This window comes from Pteropus medius, unplaced genomic scaffold (genome assembly GCF_902729225.1).
Source record: "Pteropus medius unplaced genomic scaffold, Ma_sr-lr_union100, whole genome shotgun sequence".
Lineage (NCBI taxonomy): Eukaryota > Metazoa > Chordata > Mammalia > Chiroptera > Pteropodidae > Pteropus > Pteropus medius.
The window spans coordinates 22,372,474-22,391,245 of NW_024354500.1; the positions used below are offsets into that span (position 1 = coordinate 22,372,474).

At 37.3% G+C, this 18,772-nt stretch overlaps 1 protein-coding gene across 6 annotated transcripts in view; it reads right to left on the reverse strand.

Moving 5' to 3' along the window:
- The window catches only part of ADGRB3 (adhesion G protein-coupled receptor B3), a 654,835-nt gene extending 638,273 nt beyond the window's left edge, over nt 1-16,562 (reverse strand). For 2 of the 6 annotated variants that reach the window (XM_039852891.1, XM_039852885.1), the window contains exons 1-2: nt 15,861-16,562; nt 12,487-13,258 (exon numbers count right to left, since the gene is read on the reverse strand). In XM_039852891.1, coding sequence (XP_039708825.1) covers nt 12,487-13,243 — 757 coding nt within the window. In that variant the 5' untranslated portion in view covers nt 13,244-13,258; nt 15,861-16,562. The other 4 variants (XM_039852889.1, XM_039852886.1, XM_039852892.1 and 1 more) reach the window with 4 other exon arrangements.
- Nucleotides 16,563-18,772: the final 2,210 nt, after the last annotated feature.

Sequence of the window (18,772 nt, forward strand, 5' to 3'; positions counted from 1 at the left end):
CCCTTAAGCATTTAATGCCACAAGTTCACGTTAACTGATTATTATATGTGAGTCCTGCATATCAGATATAAACATGTGGACAGAAAATTATTCACTCTATATCCCTGAATTTCCTTCAGAATACAACATAAGAAAAAAAAAAACTTTCACTTTTGTTTTAATTTCACAGCCGTTCAATGGGCTCTATACCCCTCTTTGAATTCTGGAGTGTATCTCTTGTAATTAATGAGCTTATCATAATCCAAACTTCTTGAGCACAGGAAAACCAGGGAAATAATGGAAGACACAGCCCAGCAGAGAAAAACTTGCCAATGTACCACTAACATTGTGAAGAACTCTTCACTCCCCGCTAAGTAACTCACAGAGGCTTGTTTAAAGTTCACAGCAGCCTACTTTCCCCTCCCACCTCTCATGGGAGGTAAGAATACTTCTCAATGTGACAAAAGCCCACCTACTCAAAGGGGAGGTTAATTATTACTACATAATTAACCTCAAAAGAAAATTGCTAAGATTAATGAAGCAGTGCTTAGTAAGTGATTACAAGCTCCCCATGAACTACCATAGAAATATTTGTTTACAAAAATACTCCTACATGTCTCCTGATTACAGATTCTGTGTAAATTATTGTGATATTGAATCTATAGATAAACACATATAAATCAAAGCCTATATGTGGAAAAAAGTAAATAAATGAACAAAAGAGAGCAGGAAGGAAGAAAGGAGGAAGGAACAGAGAGGACAAGGTTTTACCTTTCAGCAAGAACTATCATACTAAAATGAAAATTTTCAATCTTGGCTCAAAAAAAGACCATAAAACCTTCTCTAATCTGGGTAACTTTCAAAATATTGAAAAACCAAGATAACCTTTTGAATAAATGTTGAAAGAATGGTCTCCTGTACTATAAATATACAATTATGGTAGTTATTTTAGTATTAATTTTAATTTTGATAAACCAATAACATATTGATACAAAATACCTAAAATGAGTTACAGAGCCTTCCTTGCAATAAATTCAAAATCCCCCAGGGTACATTGTGGAATATGTTCATGAATTTCTCTCCCCACAATACCATAAACCGAAATGGCCATACATCACTAGAGTCAAATAACAGAACACATCACCAACATGTCTAATCACCTTTTAGCAGCATCAATCAACACAACTACTGGATCCTCTCGAACTGGACATTACATCGGTAATAATAGGCTAGGGCTAGGCTGCAATAACAAAGACAAACCCAAAATTCCCAGTGTCTCAAAACAGAAAAAGTTCTTCCTTGCTCATGCTTCAGGACCACCACAGATAGGTAAGGGTCTCTGTTGGGCAGGGGCCTCTCCTCATTTTAGTCACTCAAGGACTCAGCTGACAGAGAAGCCCCTTCTAAGTACAGGTCTCTGTATCACAGGTAGAGAACATCATGGTCTTACTGAAGCAATGAAATGAGCCAGCTCAGAACTGAGGAATGTCACCGTTGCTCACAACTAATTGTTCAGAACCAGTCACATGACCCCACCCAATAAGTGGTCCAGGAACACAATTTCTAAGTGCATCCAGAATCACAGGAGCCTAGAACAATGACACCTTAATTATCCACTTATATATACGGAATGTCAATGCTAGTAAGTTTTTTGTTGTTGTTTTAATAAGCTTCCAGTGGAGATCCAGTATGTGTGAACAATTAAAGGAGTTCAAAATAATTTTCATTGCCCTAATTTTATTTTATTTTAGTTTGACAGTTTGCCACTAAACTATTTGGGGATTAACAAAACAATAAAGGCAGGATCTAGAATAGGCATCTGAGAGGAATTTATTATCTAAGTTCAAACAATATTGTCTTCTAAAAGAATAAAACCACCTTCGAGATAGTGATAAAAAAGGTATGATTAGAATAAGCAAATTTGTAGGAGGGCTGGGAATCTAGAGTGAAGAAGTTTGGAATCCAGATGACTAGAGAGGAAGATGGAGAATTGTGGCACTCATCCTGGAGTCACACATGGAGCCACAGGACTGACTCCAGAGAGACTCTGAAGGAAGTGTTGACATGACAGTCACCAGAGATGGGTCATAAGCAGGTCTCCTAACTCAACAAGTGTGACAGAGCGAGGAGAGGGGAGAGGAGTCTCACTTCATGGCGTCATTACATTAAGGTATTCAGCAAAGCAAAGGCAAAGACATTAATGCCTGGCAGGAGATAGCATTGAATGAGACATAACAGAAAAGTGACAGATAATTGCTATGGAACACCCTCGGGAAGGCATCAAAAATGCCTGAGAAGCATGACAGAGAAGGCTGAGGGTTGGCATAATGGGTGGGAATTAGGCCCAGGCAAACTTGATTATTATATTAGATAGAGAGAAGCAGCCTATGGAGAACAATTAAGTACATATATACGTGGGCCATAACATCCTAAACAAATTATGAATTATATTCTAAGCAAAATGCAGTAAAAACTATGACATTTCTTACACATTCTTGGTGATTACAACAATGAAAATATTCGTTTCTCAGGGGAAGAAAGTTTCTAACATTAACATATCAGGTGTGGCTTCATATGGAGGCTCTAAAATTTATAGTTCTGCAGTGGTTTTTCAAGAAGAGCTGCCTCTGGGATGAACATCAGAAGAAAACACTGGTTAGGTAGGGTTCTAGGCCTCCTTCAAATTTCAACCAAAGCAGCTCTATTTTTTAAAAATCTTTTATATAGCAGCTTCTTCTATTTAGAAAAAAGATCTCACTGTTAAGAGAAAAAAGTTGTATTAATTCACATCTGACATGTACTTATTAATATCACTTTAATCAGTTCTTACTACTTAGTGGGTCAACTTCCATTCTGCTTCCAAACTCCCCTTGTTCTATTTCTGTGGTTTCTGTGGTCTCAGGATGCAGAGGCCAGAGGCAAGCACATGTAATATCATTATGCCTAGAACGAATTTATGCCCTTCATCATCAATTGAGCACCAAAATATGGTTATTAGAAATTTCCAGGGAAATCACTAAACAGAAGAAAGCCTTACATTTTTGAGAACAGATCTTTTGATATATTACAAGCTAAGGTATTAAGATCTTCTGTACTGTGAGGATGGAACAACGGTGCTCCACAGCTATTTATCATATTTGAAAGTGAAACCTATTGAAAAATAAAAAAGCCACTGTACTTGGTTAATTTCTTAGGCACGACTTAAAAAATATATGCTCTTTGCCCTCCCTCTAAATTACAAAAGCCAAGGCCAGTCAAAGAGAGCTGACCACAAGCTGACATATCAGTAAAGGAAGATGACCTCTCCAGGAAGCCAAAACAAATGGAAATTTCTCATTCTACAGTACAGTAGCGAATCTTTGAAAGTTTGCCAGATTTATGTGGAAAGATTATATAAACAGGGTTTTATCTTTCTAAAGTGCTTACTTTTCCATATTATAATTATTATAAGTACCCAACATGAGAAGAAAGGTTTCCAAAAGCATCCAATATACAATAAGTATGTATTGCCTAGTCAGGAAAATCATAAAGCTGCATTTCAACAGAAGTCCAGAAAAAGAAAGGTTAACATTTTTTTTTTTAAAGAGGTTACTTCTCTTTTACCTAAGATCCTTCTTTGCTATGAAAGAAAACAGACTAACACAGGGTGGGGGGAAATTGTTTTCTCTATAAAACTACAAGGGTAAACTTAGCTACCTTAATTTAGATTAGCAACTGAAATTCAATCTTCATTTTATATTTGCATTATAATGATATAAAATTAGAACTAAATTTTAGTCTGTCAGAATTTTGTTTTGCTTTACATAAGAGCCTTGAAATTACTTGTTTTTAATTATCAACTCACAAAATTTCTTTGACTGTCCCATTAAGTTCAAATGTTCTGAGGTTATATCAACCCTGAAAAAAATGTATATATGATGTATGAATGTACACATATTATATAATTTAAAAACAAGCTAAGCAATCAACAAACCAAAAAGTTAATATAGAAAAACATTTGGAAGGCCTAAACTAAATGGAATTATGAAGATGAATACATATTGATACCGAGTTCAGGTTAAGCATAAAAAAATGCCATTTCAACTGAGCTTTAAAAAATGCCCAACTGATTTTGATTTTCATTAACTCAGTTCTGTAAATTATTATTGCTATATATTTGTTTACCTGGGCTAATCTATATGCCAATCTACAAAAGGGTTAATTATTATACAAGACCTTTAGCACATTAAAAGGATCAAAACTTCAAATGTTAGTTTTGAACCAATCTCATAAGTAATCAGAAATCACCTTAGCACCGAAATTACACACCAGTAAAAACAGATGGAGTCCTCAATTAAGCTAATATGAGAAGAGAGTAAGGCATGGATGGTTCCTGGAGAAACCAAGGAGAGTGAGTACAGTACCTGGGGTTGGGAAGAGTTGAGACCCATTACTACTCATAGGCTTAAAGGAGTGAGTGAGGCAACAGAATGGTTGCCAGAGCTCGAAAAGTCTGCTTGAAAGAAGCTGTGACTTTCAAAAGAGAGAGGGGATCCTGACATCACTCTTGTCCCACCCTCAACAGTATTTCTCGATGTACCATAACTAAAAAATATAAAACATATTATTTCTCCAAAACAGATTTCCCTAGAAAATGATAATGAAATGAAAATCCAATATAGATCTTGCTAGATCATCTTAGTAAATCTAGAGATACTGAGCTTAAAGCACATTGCTCTTTAAATTTAATGAGTTTAGACTGAAAATCAATTGTTTTTTGAAACCTACATCACATTTGTTTTAATATATACCAAAGAGAGCAAAAATCTAAGGGATGCTAATTTTAATTTGTAGAGATTAATCTGTACTAAATTGTATAGCAAAATATACTCTGATTACTGTCCTGGATGGATACGACGTAATTTTTTTCTAATGATTAGATCTACCAATCATTCCTAAATGACTGTGCCTCTTTTATATTATAGAGATGGTATTAAACATAAATTCCAAAACTTATGTTCAGCAGAAATAATGTTCCCCTCTACATCGGCAGATTGGGATTCCATTACTCAGGTAAGATTCGGACTAGATAATGCCTAAAGTCCCTTATAAATCTGAGAATTTGTGATTCGGATTCAAGTGCTTCAGAAACAGAGTAGAAAAACCCATAACTCTGAAATGCTCTAGTTTCTCCTTTGAACCAATTTGTATTAAAATTGTTAGGGAAAGAAAACCACGGTCTTTAGGGTATTCTACATAATCCACACATCTCGGTGGAGCGACTACTAGATGCCTCATGTAGTTATTGCCCAAACAAAATGATGCGTGCAACAAAGCTTTGAGAACTGGAAAGCACTTTCTCAATGTTAGCTTTTATATTAATTTATAAAATGCTTATTAAAACGCTTACTTCTTTATTAGGAGTGATATGTAAATGAAGCTTCTCTTTAAAAATGTGTTTATTAGAGAACAAATTACTATTTAGATATGCAAGCATAGAAATTGTTATTTTTTTTATTATTGGATTTTTTAAATTACCCTAAAAGGGAGGAGCACTGGTAGAAATATCATGAAATAAATGCTGTATAATACACAGTATGAATTACCCAGGAGAGCAAATATTTCTGTGACATTTCTATCACCTTCCCCTATTTATAGCTAAAAAGTAATCTCATCAAGGCAATATTCTCTGGTTGACTCCACAACTGTTTTAAAGCTTATTCTTATGCTTAACAGCATTTAAGTTGCATTCTAAACTTAAATTAGAAAACCGTTGGTCTTCTAATGTCTTTTCCATGCCCATATTTGCTCTATTTTCCCAAACTCCCAGTCTCCCGAAAAAAACTTGTTATTTAGAAGAAATAATTTGAGAATATAATGTCCAGAATTAGGTCAGCAGGTAAATTATTTCATTTAACATGGTAGAAAACAAACAGTAATCATGTTACCTTTATAGTTTATAACATGTTCCAAGCATAATGAATGTGTGATAAAGGTTTGGTTATAGGGAAAAGAAGACATCAGCAAACATGTCAGATTTCAAATAAGATTCCTATTCACTCAACTAATATGGAGAGAAACAGCTCCGAGCTAATGTATTTACTAAGCATTTGTTACTTAGTGCACCTTCTGTGCAAAATAGAAATATGTGACTTTAACAGATATGTAGCTAGGTCATTCTTTGCAAGTGAGCAAAATTCCTAAATAACCTTTGAAAGATAACTGAACATAGAGCACTCAGCATTTTATGAAGTCTTATAGATGGTATTTTATAATTATTTTAAGAAAATATCAGAATCTTCAAATGAATACTAACAATTTTTGTTTTCTTGCAAATATCTGAATATGTACACCTTTAGGGGAATCCTGGGGCTCACTGGTTTGTAGTAACTGAACACAAGTCAGTGAAAAAAAATCTCCAAAAGTCTTACTTTTTCCCAAATGTTTTAATATAGACTAGTATTTCAAGATCATTTCTTTTCAAAATAGATCTCAAAACATGACTTAATTTTGCATAATGCAGCAAAGAATAAAATAGTTGAAAACTTTTTAATTTACGTGGTTTTTGCAGGCTCTCAGCAATGATAACTAAAGGACAGCTTCTCGGGCCTAGGATGACTCACACAAACATAATGAAGTACTACCTTTTCTTCATATAATACAAAATAGACATACACTCAAATGCTTAATGATCCTTTGTTAAAATGCCCCTAAATTCCTAAATGAGTTCAAATAATGATAATCTACTTCATTATTTATTATCAACTCTATCATTTAGTCAGAAGAATAAAAAAGGTTTCAAAAACTAAATTGAGAACCTAATATAACTTGAGCAATGGATTGTTTTACATGTGCGATCTCATTTAAATAACACTCTACTATAGTAGATTGATGATGAATCAAGCTCAGTCACTTGTCAAACTACCATTAGGTGGCTGAGTCACTATATGGACCCAAGTATATCTTATACCAAAACATACCTTTCATTTCATTGAAGAGATACACTTAGAAAAATCAAATACCTCTCTGATTTTTATTAGTTAATTGAATTGGGAAAAATTTTCCACAGGACTGACAGGAACTAAAATATTCCAAGCCATTAATGTTATTTTTTTTTTAATATATGATGTCATTTCCTGTTTTCCTGTACCCTGAGAAATAAACATTACTAACCTAGTCTAAAAAGTAGAAAGTAGTAATACAGAATAACACAGTCATGATGTGGAAGAACAGATTCAAACTCATCTCTCTCTAGTTAGATCTTAAAACCCACTACATAATATTTTGTAAAAGAAAAGTTTGTTTTTGAATGAACATTGATATCAGAGCCAAAAGCTAGATGACTGTTATAGGTAATATATACCAGACTGATTCTAAAGAATAGTGTGTTTTATAAAATTATTCAACTGACAATAAAATTACTTCTATTGTAAAAGTAATAATAAATTGCTTCTATTAGAAAATGAAATAAAGCAATGCATGAAGTTGAATTCAAAGTAAAATAAAATTCCCATCAATTTTGGAAGAAAACTAACCTGTAGTATATATATCTATAGCTATCATAAAAACCTACTGAAATGTATGTCTTGGCACATGTATGCATGTATAACACACATGCCTACACAAATGTTCATGTTAATATCATAACTTACTGTCTTCAAAAATATGTTGTCATGCAATGGAGTTTTGTTTCATTAATTATTATATATATATGAGCTATCTCCTAAATTGTTTGACAAAATTCTAAAGTGGCAGAAGTAAAAAAATATGGCATTATGGCATTATTTAACTAGGCCTACAATTTTAATAGCATTCTACTATTACGACATTTATAGATTATAAACAGGAGTGAATGACAGAAGCACCGAACTTGACATGCAAATACTCTTTTCTTCTTTCTTGGAAAGAGTTTGCATGTTTGTCTTCAAACTGTGGAAGAGAGGATTTGAGAAATGTCATTACTGTAGAAATAATGCTAGAGCCAGAAGAGAGAAATGTAGAAAGAAATGAAGACAGTTAGATAGAAATTTGCAAATTTTCTTACCCTTTTTTTGTAGACAGACATGTATTACTTTCTAAGCTATAGCTATCATTAATCTCCTAAAATATATATGAAATTAAAACTATTTCTCAACTCCATTCTTCTTGTTCTTTTTAAACATTATTAAATAATACCTTAAATCAAGAGTCGATATAAATAATACATTAATGGAATTGAAAACGCGATAAATGGTAGTCACCTTCCCTTAAAAAAGAAAGTAAAAGGTGACTTTCCCAAAATAATCTAGTTTCATTCTTTTGATTATAATCGTTGTCTTTTCTACTGAGATCTCTGTTTTGTTCATTTAACATTCATCTCAACGAATATTTACTGAAGTTCTGTTAAAACTGTCCTAGACAATTCGAAGACTCAGTCAATTTGAAGAATTCTCTAGTAGAAAGAGCTGGAAATATAAATGGAAAAGACACTGCAATATGAGAAATGCTAAAACAGAAGTACAATACGTGCAAAGGGCTGTGGGATCCAGCTAAGGGGCAGGACAAATCGTCAGGCTTTGTCTTGGAGGAACAACAGACTCAATATAACCTTCCACATTCTGAGCAAGAGTGTGGGATCATGGCAATCATTTACAAAGGAAGTAAGATCAAAGGAGGGTAAAGAAGGTTAAAAGTGGTTGAAACAGTAATGAGGACAAAAAGAGCAAAAGAAGAAAGAAATGGGAACACTTAAACTGATAAGAGACACGAATTGCTCTAGGTGACAAATATGTGCCTAAAATTGCAAACATACAAACACGGGCTAGATTTTACATGGGCACGTAGTGAGAATTCTCTCGGGTGCTAGAAAATCAAGGATTAGCAGAAGCAGAATGGAAAGACAAATGAGTGTGTGTGTTCAGATTTCCTGGAATCTATACAGGGATCCCAATTTCCATTCACATAAGTAGCACCATTGATGCAAGTAAGAAACAAAGGTTCCATTAAGGCTTATTATGTGAAATAACTACCCTGGTGTAGAATTTTTCTGCCAAAACTGTTTTAATTATTTAAAGTGAAGTAGTAAGAAATAAGATCTTACATCACCCTTTATAGTTTAGCTATATAGTCCAGAATCCTCTTTGGTAAAGAGTCACAGGAAACTTAGTAAAGATTTTGTGAATAAATGCTAACCTATCTCCAGCTTATATCTGAAAACCAGATAAACAACAGAGTTTCCTTTCTTTAAAGAAAGTTATATACACTATGTACAGACATTTTCTCTAAATAACTGCCTTAAAAAAAAAGACATCATTATTTTCTAAAGGCTTCATTTTGCTGATTTACTTGGTTTTCAAAATTTCACGTAAAAATTGGGGACAAGTTTCTATAATCACACACTATGACCAAGTATATCAAATATAATCTTAAATAAGAAGATATTTAAATGTACTAAAATTCAACGCTTTAATGAAGCATCAGTCCAACAATTTACTTTTACAACACATTCCAGATAATATTTGTAATTGTTGGTGGTGTCACTATAAACAGTGATAGTTTTCTTCTTGCTGTTTTCTGGCTATGAAATTCTTCAGTACGTGAACGTATTATTAATGAACATTTTAACAGAAATCCTATCTCAAAAGCAATATTCCGTTCCTGGGAGCCTACGATTTTCTCAAATACTATGATTTTATAATTACAATGGATACATTCAAAATACCTTGGCCATCACCATCAGCACCAGACAAAACAATTTGAAACTGGATCTACTGTAAAATTCTGTCAAATTTGTGCCACTTCTATAATGAAATAAATGTGAAAAATATTTTTACTCAAGGCTTTCTGAGTCAGTACTTATTCTAATGAATAAAATGGGACTTGTAAACTGTAGAGAATAATCTTGTATTTATTCCCTTGATATCTTACAGGATAGTTTGACTATTTTTCCATTGAAAATAGAAATCATAAAGCAATATAAAATATAAGTGGAATTTTTAAAACTTCATTTTAAAAGCTGGGTTTACATGTTACCATACAAAGACACTTTAGAATAATATTAGATAGGAGTAGCACAACTATACGTTATTAACCTCAAGCCATATGAATACTATGTGGTAGTTTATTTGAAATTCCATTAAATAATTCTTTCATAAGACTTTATATATAATTTATATCAAGTATTTAAGATTTAATATACTTTGCATAAGTTTCACTAAAGAATCTGCAGATTTTCACATTTCTTTCCTACAATGCAGCACAGCCAAAAAGGTCTTCTTTGAATGAGGTAAGGAGTGCTGTATATATTTTATAAGAATTACTTACAAATGTATCAGCCACAATTATGTCATCAGGAATGACTTATCTTTACCTTTCTGACTCAGAACAACTAAACAAAGAGCACAAATTTAGAATACAGGCTGTGCAAGTTTTGATATAGCACATACTCTTCCCCTATTATAGAAACTTTTCCTAGTTGAGTTCTATTAACATGTTAACAATTTTAATATAATCATTTATTTGTCTACGGCAGTCTTTCTCACTTGACCAGCCAATTAGCCAACATGTATAAATATACACACTCTCCCATGACTTATACATCTAAAGTCTAAAATCACTCTCTTAGTCATTTACAAAACAAATGACTACCTAGTTCAACTTTTATAAATCCCAGCACTGTTTTAATTCACATCTCAGGATCGTGACCAGCAAAATCTTTGAAAATCGTGCTTAATGTGCACACAACTTTGTTTTTGTCACTTGCTATCATTCACAAAAAAGCGTTGTCAAACTGGATTCACTTGCCACTGTCATCAGCAGTTAATTCAATGACAGAATTTTACCCATTGAAGAAACAGATTTTCTAAATTTTAAAACAATAAAACAAACAAAAACTAGTTTCTGGTGTTAATTGTCTTATTAGCCAGCTTGTAACATCACATTTTCTGTGTGTACTGTAGCTTCTTATTCTAGGGGACACTAATTAGTTTTAAATGGTGTTAAATACCATCCCTGCAGTTGCAAGTGCTTCTCTGGGATTTTTACTAGAGAAAAGAACTCCTGTAATTTAAAACCACTTTGTTTTCTTGAGTCACAGCTGTTAGTGAAACACTGACCTGTAGAAATCTTGGTTTTTCACCCCTCCCTCATTGCCATTAGTCTGCGTTTATTTTCTAACACATCTTTTCTCCTTGTACCATTGCTTCTCCATAATTCCCATCCCCCAAATTGCTTTCCGCAGAGAAAACGCATTTAGCTAGTTAAGCTCTTCTCTTTTTCCCTTCCCCGTTACAAAGCCTTGGCTACCCTTAAAGAAAATTCTCCAACAACGTGTCAATTTTATATTGGCTACAAAGACAACTTCTGTTGGGGGAGGGGAGGAAAGAGGGACTGGAGCTTGGCTGTCCCTTTCTACAGACAGGGATCTTTGTGGCGATCGGAAAACATTTCCTGCATAAAAAAAAAATCAACACTTTCTTTTTGCCGGGTTGGGGAGCAAGATCTAATATGTATCAGCCGTGTCCTCAAACAAATGGAACACATCCATTAACCTTCCAAACAGGAAACTAATTTTCTCAAAATATGTCAGCTTTCTTGCATTATTAAACATAATCCACAATCTCAAATCCTCTGGTAGCTCCTCCACTGGGGATTGGGTGAAAGCTATAAATCACTCCTGTACTTTTTTTTCCTCCGCATTTCCGTTGCACTGGTTTTCCATGTAGCTCATCTCTGACGAACCCCTCTCTCCTCGTGTTTATCAACAGGGGACCAAAAAAATAAGAGCAAAACCCACGAGGGATATCAGATTGCACAGCATCAGCCTGGTTGTTTTAATTCTGCCCTCATCTCCTCACCAGCACGTGACTTCACAGCTGGAGACCCCAGAGTTTGCGCTTCCAGTGGGGTTCTCTTGACCCACCGAAGTGCAAGCACGCGGGATTTATTGTGTAAAGCCTCTTAACATCCAGGGCGGGAAAGGGCACCCTTGTCTTCATGTGTCAGGAGGTCATTTGGTTTAAACAGGCTTGCTATTGAATTTGTATTACCTATTGGTCGTGCTGCCCCAAACCTGGAAAGGGGTCATGGATGAGAGGATGACATGGAAGAGAGGAAAGGAGAAAACGGAATGGAGACTTTTTACAGGGCTAGAGAATAAAGATGTCTACGAATACATTTCACAGGTGTCATGTGTGAGGTGTGTGTAGGTCTCCTCGAGGGGCTGCAGCCTAATGAAGACCCACTCCCCACCCCCACCCCGCCACAACCTCCAGCGCCAAACTGGCTCATGCATTTCTTTTCTCCAGAATATTTCACCCGCACTTCTGGAGCTTGTTGCTGAGCACTGTCCCTTCCTCAGTGCCCCATCATTAAAATCTTGAAACCTAAAACTAGCCTGAGACCTTTATCAGTGAAGATCACAAATCAAATGAATCCAAAGATGATAGAGTTAAAGGAGCATCAGCCTGGTTGAAACAGTACATTTTAACTCCATCCCCAGGCGCCTCCTCTCCCCACACCTCCATCTCCCCCTGTCTCCTGGGCACTTACCTTCTTTGGGCGGTCGCTTGGCCTCCCTGGTAAGATTGCAGACCTGGGTGGTTTGCAGCTCCTGGGTCAGGCAGCCTTCGGTCTGCTCATTCAGGGGTAATACCACGTTATTTAACAAAACCAGCGACTGGTCGTCGATCCCCCACTCTCCCAAATGCTGAGGGCAGGTACATTTTGTATACATGATCCCACATGCTTCTGTTCTCCCATTTTCTGATTTTAAGCAGCTCTCCAACCAAGTACATAATACATGGCAACCAAATTGGCTTGGGCTCACCTTGTTCAATACCAAAAACTCAAAAAAAGATTTCTGGTCTTCTTCCCCTTTTTTCTGTAATCCTGGGAAGTCGGTTGGAAATACCCGACGTATTTGAATAAAATTTTTATCATATTGTAGAAAAACAAAAGCATTCTTGGAATTGCAGAGTTGCATTATAGAATGATTCTTTCTTAAAAGATCCTTTATTTTTTCATGAGAAAAATGATCGAACTGATAAGCCAGGAGGGAAAAGTTAGAGCAGCTAAGGTCCTTTTTGGAGAATTTCAGGTAAATGCTATATTTGGTTGGATCTGGATTTTCCAGCGTCCAAGTGCAGTTTGTAAAGTTTTTGGGAAACATTTCACTTACAGAATATGATCCATAAATGACTCCCTTCACCAAAGTTGAACACCAGAAGTCTTGGGCAGCATTAAATCCAAACATAACCAGGAGATAGGTGGAAAATATATAAATCAGCAGGTTACGAACAGCCTTCATCCTATGTCATTTGGCCTGTAAAAATGGCAATGAGAGTAAAATGCAAGTAGGAGTCTACGTGCATTGAAAAAAGAAACTTCTCCAATATTATAGCCAGCTGTTTTCAACATTTCAGTTAAAAAAAAGAAAAAAAAAACCTTTTTAAAAGAAGGGCAGGTAATTTTTATTTTATAATGCCAGGAAATTATCTGTTGCTGTGTGAACAGCGCCCTCAAGTGGTCATCATAATGGCCAAATTCTCTACATTGAATTTAAAAATATTTAATAGATTAATAGAAATGCCCTAATTTATCTACCAGGATTTACTCCAAGTGCATTATAACTCTATGGAAAGAAGAGGAAAGACATGATTTTTAAATAACATGGCCTAAATGTTAATTTTTGAAATATTTTTAAGCAATCTATACAATATTCTCTCTCCCTCAGTCTTCTGCCTGCAGTAAACATCATCACACAAAATCTAATCTGATAATCTGGGAACAGCTGTCATCACATTGTTTCTTTTCTCTTAAATGTGAAAGTAATTACGATAAATGATGGCCAGAAAAATCACAAATGATAATTTGTTGCAGATGAAACATATTCTCCTAAATGTCCCTACTTGTCTTTGCAGGGGCCACGCTGTGAACTGATGAGAAATTCCTGTGCAAAAACACTGGTATTTATGTGGATTAACAGAATTTTAAAACCATCACCTGAGAATAGGCTTGGGTAGGTAGATACACAGGGAAGACTTGTTGTTTGACATCACCGTTGAGGACCAGAATTTAAGGCAGTCATTTCAATGTGACATGCCCTCTTGGGATACATAAAGTGGATCACTGTATTAGTATCTGTATCCAAAGGCGAAGTCAGTGAAAAAAATCCCAGAACCACAATAACTGAGCTGGCTTCAGTCTTTTGTTTTTTAAATTAGGGCTATTTTATCTAGTTATCTACTGTAATTTAAGATTTACACATGGCAGATAAGACATTAGCATTTTCTTTCCTAGCAGATTTCAATTATTACTCCCTTTCCAACAGCTCCAGAGCTCTTTTTTTTTTCTTAACTTGGCCTTGCATAATAAAGTAATCCTTAGTTATATTTACCTCTGTAAGTTATCTAAAAATAACTTGAATTTTTCTCAGCTTCTAACCTTTAAGAAGTTATTTCTTAGAATAAATGACACTGCTCTTTTGTTTAGCCTTTGAGCTGAGAAAACTGATGCCAAGTTAATTTTAAAAGTCTTTAGGCTGCAGTCTCTTCCACTATTCTGTAAACAGAGACAGATACAGACATATAGTTAAGAGTTTTCATGTCTTAGCCTGGGTTCTCTCTAAAGCAAAAGATAAAACCCTCTTCCTTCCCATTGCATAACACACACCAACGCATGCACACAAAATCCAGTGACCAAAGTCCCTGAAGATAGATCTGCATTTTCCAGATCATAATTTAAATTCTATGCCTTGATATAGGCAAAAACAGCTTCAACTCTAAATCTCTATATAGCAGCAGTTTAAAATAACATCAGAACTGCTGGGACTATCAAAACAGTGTTCTCTGTTTCAAGCATACAGCTCAATGAATAATGCATTTTCTTCTAGAGAAAATAAAGCCAATGAGCACTTAAAGGTTAAAAAAAATAAGAAAAGTTGTAGGAAATTCTGGAAATAATTTCCTCTTTGCTGTAGCACTTTGCAGGCAATGCAGGTCTGCGCAGTGTTCTTCAGGATAGAGTGTAGGCGTTGAGAGCCAATGTGACAATAAGTGTCTAAATTAGGAATTTCATCCATGAAAAGGGGCTTCATTTTATAATCGGTAACTCAAAAAGAGGTCGTATTTCTTTTTCTAATACAATCCAGTACTTTTGCTTCTATTTATTTGACAGTGCATGTCTGCATTGCTGTGTTCGTCAAAGACTAGAAAGAGTGAGGAAATAGCTCTAATTTCACTTTCAAGCCTGCTCAAGAGTCCTCTCAACACAATGCTCTTTATTTTAATCATTAAGCCTTGATCTACGGAGTCTTGTTTTATTCTAAATAACCAAAAATGAATCATTGTCCTCTGTCTCCACTCCCCCACCCGACTGCAGGACCAGTTCAAGCAACTGTATTTCTCTACCTAAGAAATAAAAAATGGGGTGGAGGGTGTCTAAGAGCTGGCTACTGAGGTCTCAAGGATGTTGTATTTATTTATTTGTCTCCTGCTGAGAAGCAAACGGCGTTTAGTTTAGCTATTCTCAAAACTGATTTTCTGGGTGACACTTTAGTTTAGTCGAACATAGACGGCGCCATCACTCCACTGATTTTTCCCCCCAATAGAAGACCCACTGCTTCCCCTTAACTTCCTTTTTAACCTAAAATTTCCCCTCATAAAATTACCCCTATCACACACAACCATCAGATTTTCTAGGTCTCCCTACCCATTCCTTCCGACCCAGCTCATCTCTTGAAAACCTGACTTCTCTAACTTTTCAACTGCGGCGTTTAAGTAAATGCAGTCAGGTTTGCTCGCAGCCCTTCATCTGCCAGCAACAGCCTTTCCTTTCCATGTCCTCCCTCCGCAAACACCTAGCCGAAAGCTCCTCGGTAGCGACCCCTGGCAGAAGGAAGGTGACCCCTGGACCCCCTTCCTTACCTTCCACTCCGAAAGCTCAGGGAGGCTCTTGCTCTAAGACACCAGCACAGGCACGCGTCCCAGCAACAGTGACGGAGAGACTCCCCTTCGGTCCCAATCACCGTTGCCCATTTTCCCCGGCTCAGCTTCAAAAATTAGGATTTATTTTTTCTTAAATGCACACATATGAAAAGCAAAAGATGGGGGGCAGGGGGAATCACTGAAAGGAGGGGTGGGAGAAAAAAGCCCCCAGGACCCTGGAGCCCGACGCCGTATCCAACTGAATCCAATCTCCAACTGAGGGCGGCGGGTTGGGGGGGGGGAGCCCCCGAAGAAAGACTCTAAGGAAACAAACAAACAAAAAAAAATGCAAGTGGCTTAAGAGCAAGGATTTGTTTTACCAAATATACCCCCTCAACAAACCGATTAGCCAAGAAGCAAAGAAAGCGCTGAGACGAGAAGTGACCGGCGGCGGCAGCGGATGCTAAGGCAGATTTGTTGGGGCGGTGGGTTTATTACAGGAGTATTCGTGGTCGGCTCGGAAGGCTCAAGCTTTTGCTTTTTCCTCTTTCCGCTTTCCTCCCTCCTCCTCCTCCCCCCAGCAGGTACTGATGGACGGACCGCGACTAAGGAGAGGGGGGGAAAAATCCTTGGCTGGTGATGTCGGAAAGCTGTTTGAATGCCCAGCGAGGAGGGAGGCGCGAGAGGGAGCGAGATAGTAAAGCTCTGTCTCGGGTGTGCGCGCCGGCGCGCGGCGCTCGCTCTCCCCGGGGCGCGCGCCAGGAAGGGGGTGCGCGTCCCCGCGGCGCGCGCGCGCCGGCCTCCCGCGTGCTCGTAGGCGCGCGCGTCTCCAAGAGCCGCGCTCCCTTCGCCAGCACCAGTGCCGTGCGCCCGGCGGCCGGCCCCAGGCTCGGCGCGCGCAGCACCGCAGCTGCGCCTTCCCGAAGTTCTGCCTACCGAGGGCGCGGGCGGCTGTGTGTGTGTGTGTGTGTGTGTGTGTCAGAGAGAGAGAGAAAGCGCGCAGAACAGCGGGGTGGGAGAGTAGGGAGGCCCGGCGGGAGGGGGGCTCCGCGGAGCTCCAGCCAGGGCCGCCGTGCGGTTGCACGTCACGGCTACTCAAAACCAAGCACGTCCCGAAAGCGGTATTTTCTGCGTCTGGGAGGTTTTTGCAACCTCAGTTCCCACCGCTGGGGCTGGCGGCAACCGACTGTAAGAGAAACTCACTGGGAGGCGACTCTGAGGGATGGGGAGTAAATACTGGACTTGATCATCTTTCTCTTTCTTTTAGCGTGGACCTGTCGCTGGCGCAGAGCTGTCATCTCAGCACTTGGGGTTCGGGCGAATTGATCGTCAACAGCGGAGCGGCCAGTCTCAGCTTCCGAACTGCTGCGTGTCTCCGAATGGAACAATACTAGTTTTTCTCAGCGAGACTGCAATTAACATCTTATTTGTTCTGGCTAGATAACAGGTTTTGTCAGGACCGCGGTGCGGCGACTGAGGTTGGATATCTTGCATTGCTTTCTGCATGGCAATGGGATTATGATTGTGGGGTCTAAACTTTTGTTTTCTTAATGTATCTGATTCTTTTTCAAGTTTCCCTAGTAACAGGTTTGAGGACTGGAGTGGGAAGAAACAAGAGAAAGGGAGGAGAAGCTACCAGATTCTCGATTTAGCAGGAAGAGAAAGATAAATTTCCACTATTACCCACCTTTATTTATTTATTTATTTATTTACCTCCTAGACAGCTGACAAGTATTTGACGAACTAGCTTCAGATACATGCTGCAAAAGGTCATTCTCCTGCTGATTATGTCTCTACTTGTAAACGCAGTTGGCGATTTGCAAAACAAGTACTAGATAGTACGGTGATGTGGGAGGGACCATAATGGGTAATTCATTTCAAGTGTTGGAGTCTTCCTAAGGGTGAGTTGCTTGAGCGGCAGGTGAAGTTGAATAAAACAATTTTCCATCATTTTCTCTCCTTACTTTTTTTGCATTTTTTCTTTCTCTTGTTACTCTGCCTTGGGACGATTGGATAGCCAAAAACATCATTTTAAAATAGGATTATAGTGAAACATGAAGGTGTCAATGATCTTTTATTCACCACAGTTGTCAGAAATGCTAAAATCCGCCCTTCTTAATACATATTAATAGGGTGACCCTCTTCAAAGCGTTCTCTTCTAGGACAAATGTTTAGAATAACATCCTGTAAGGGAAACAGTTAATCATTCCCTCTCCAGCAGATTTTTACCATGTTCCAGGAAAATTCACTACTGAGAGAGCAGCCTGGGTGGCGTTTTGGTTTCGTGTCATTTTTGGTTCATTACAATATTTTTTATTCATTTAAGGGAGTGTGAAAGGAAAATAAGGTTTATGTCCAGGCATAATCCAAAACATTGTGTCCTAAACAAACACATTAAAAAAAAATGTTAACCAATACAAAAGAGAAACATTTCATTTATTTCAACTCCCATAGAGATCGTAATTACGATATTTGCAAGACATTTTGGTCAGATCTGTTATTTTGCCACGAGCAAAAATAAAGAAATCAATGATGTAAAAAAATGGAGAAAAGGGGAATATTTGTATGATTTATACATAAAAAGAAAACACTGTGAGGTTTACATATACTTCTATTTTGCATCTAGTGATTTTTCCCATTATCTTTGAACACTGTGATTTTGATGTTTCTTAGAAAATCTTAAAGTCATGACACAGTCACATAAGGATAACAGCCGAAAGGGACAATTTTAAAAAGGCTTAATTCTAAATGGAAAGGAGCACTCACTCCCAGGGTCATTTATATTCAAGTAGAATGCAGGGCTGGGTCAGGAAGAAAGCCAACCTTAATAAAGCGCTTCACCCTTCACACTGTTTCCCATAACCTTCATAAATTGCAGGCTACTGAGCCGGCCTGATGATGATCCTGCTGAG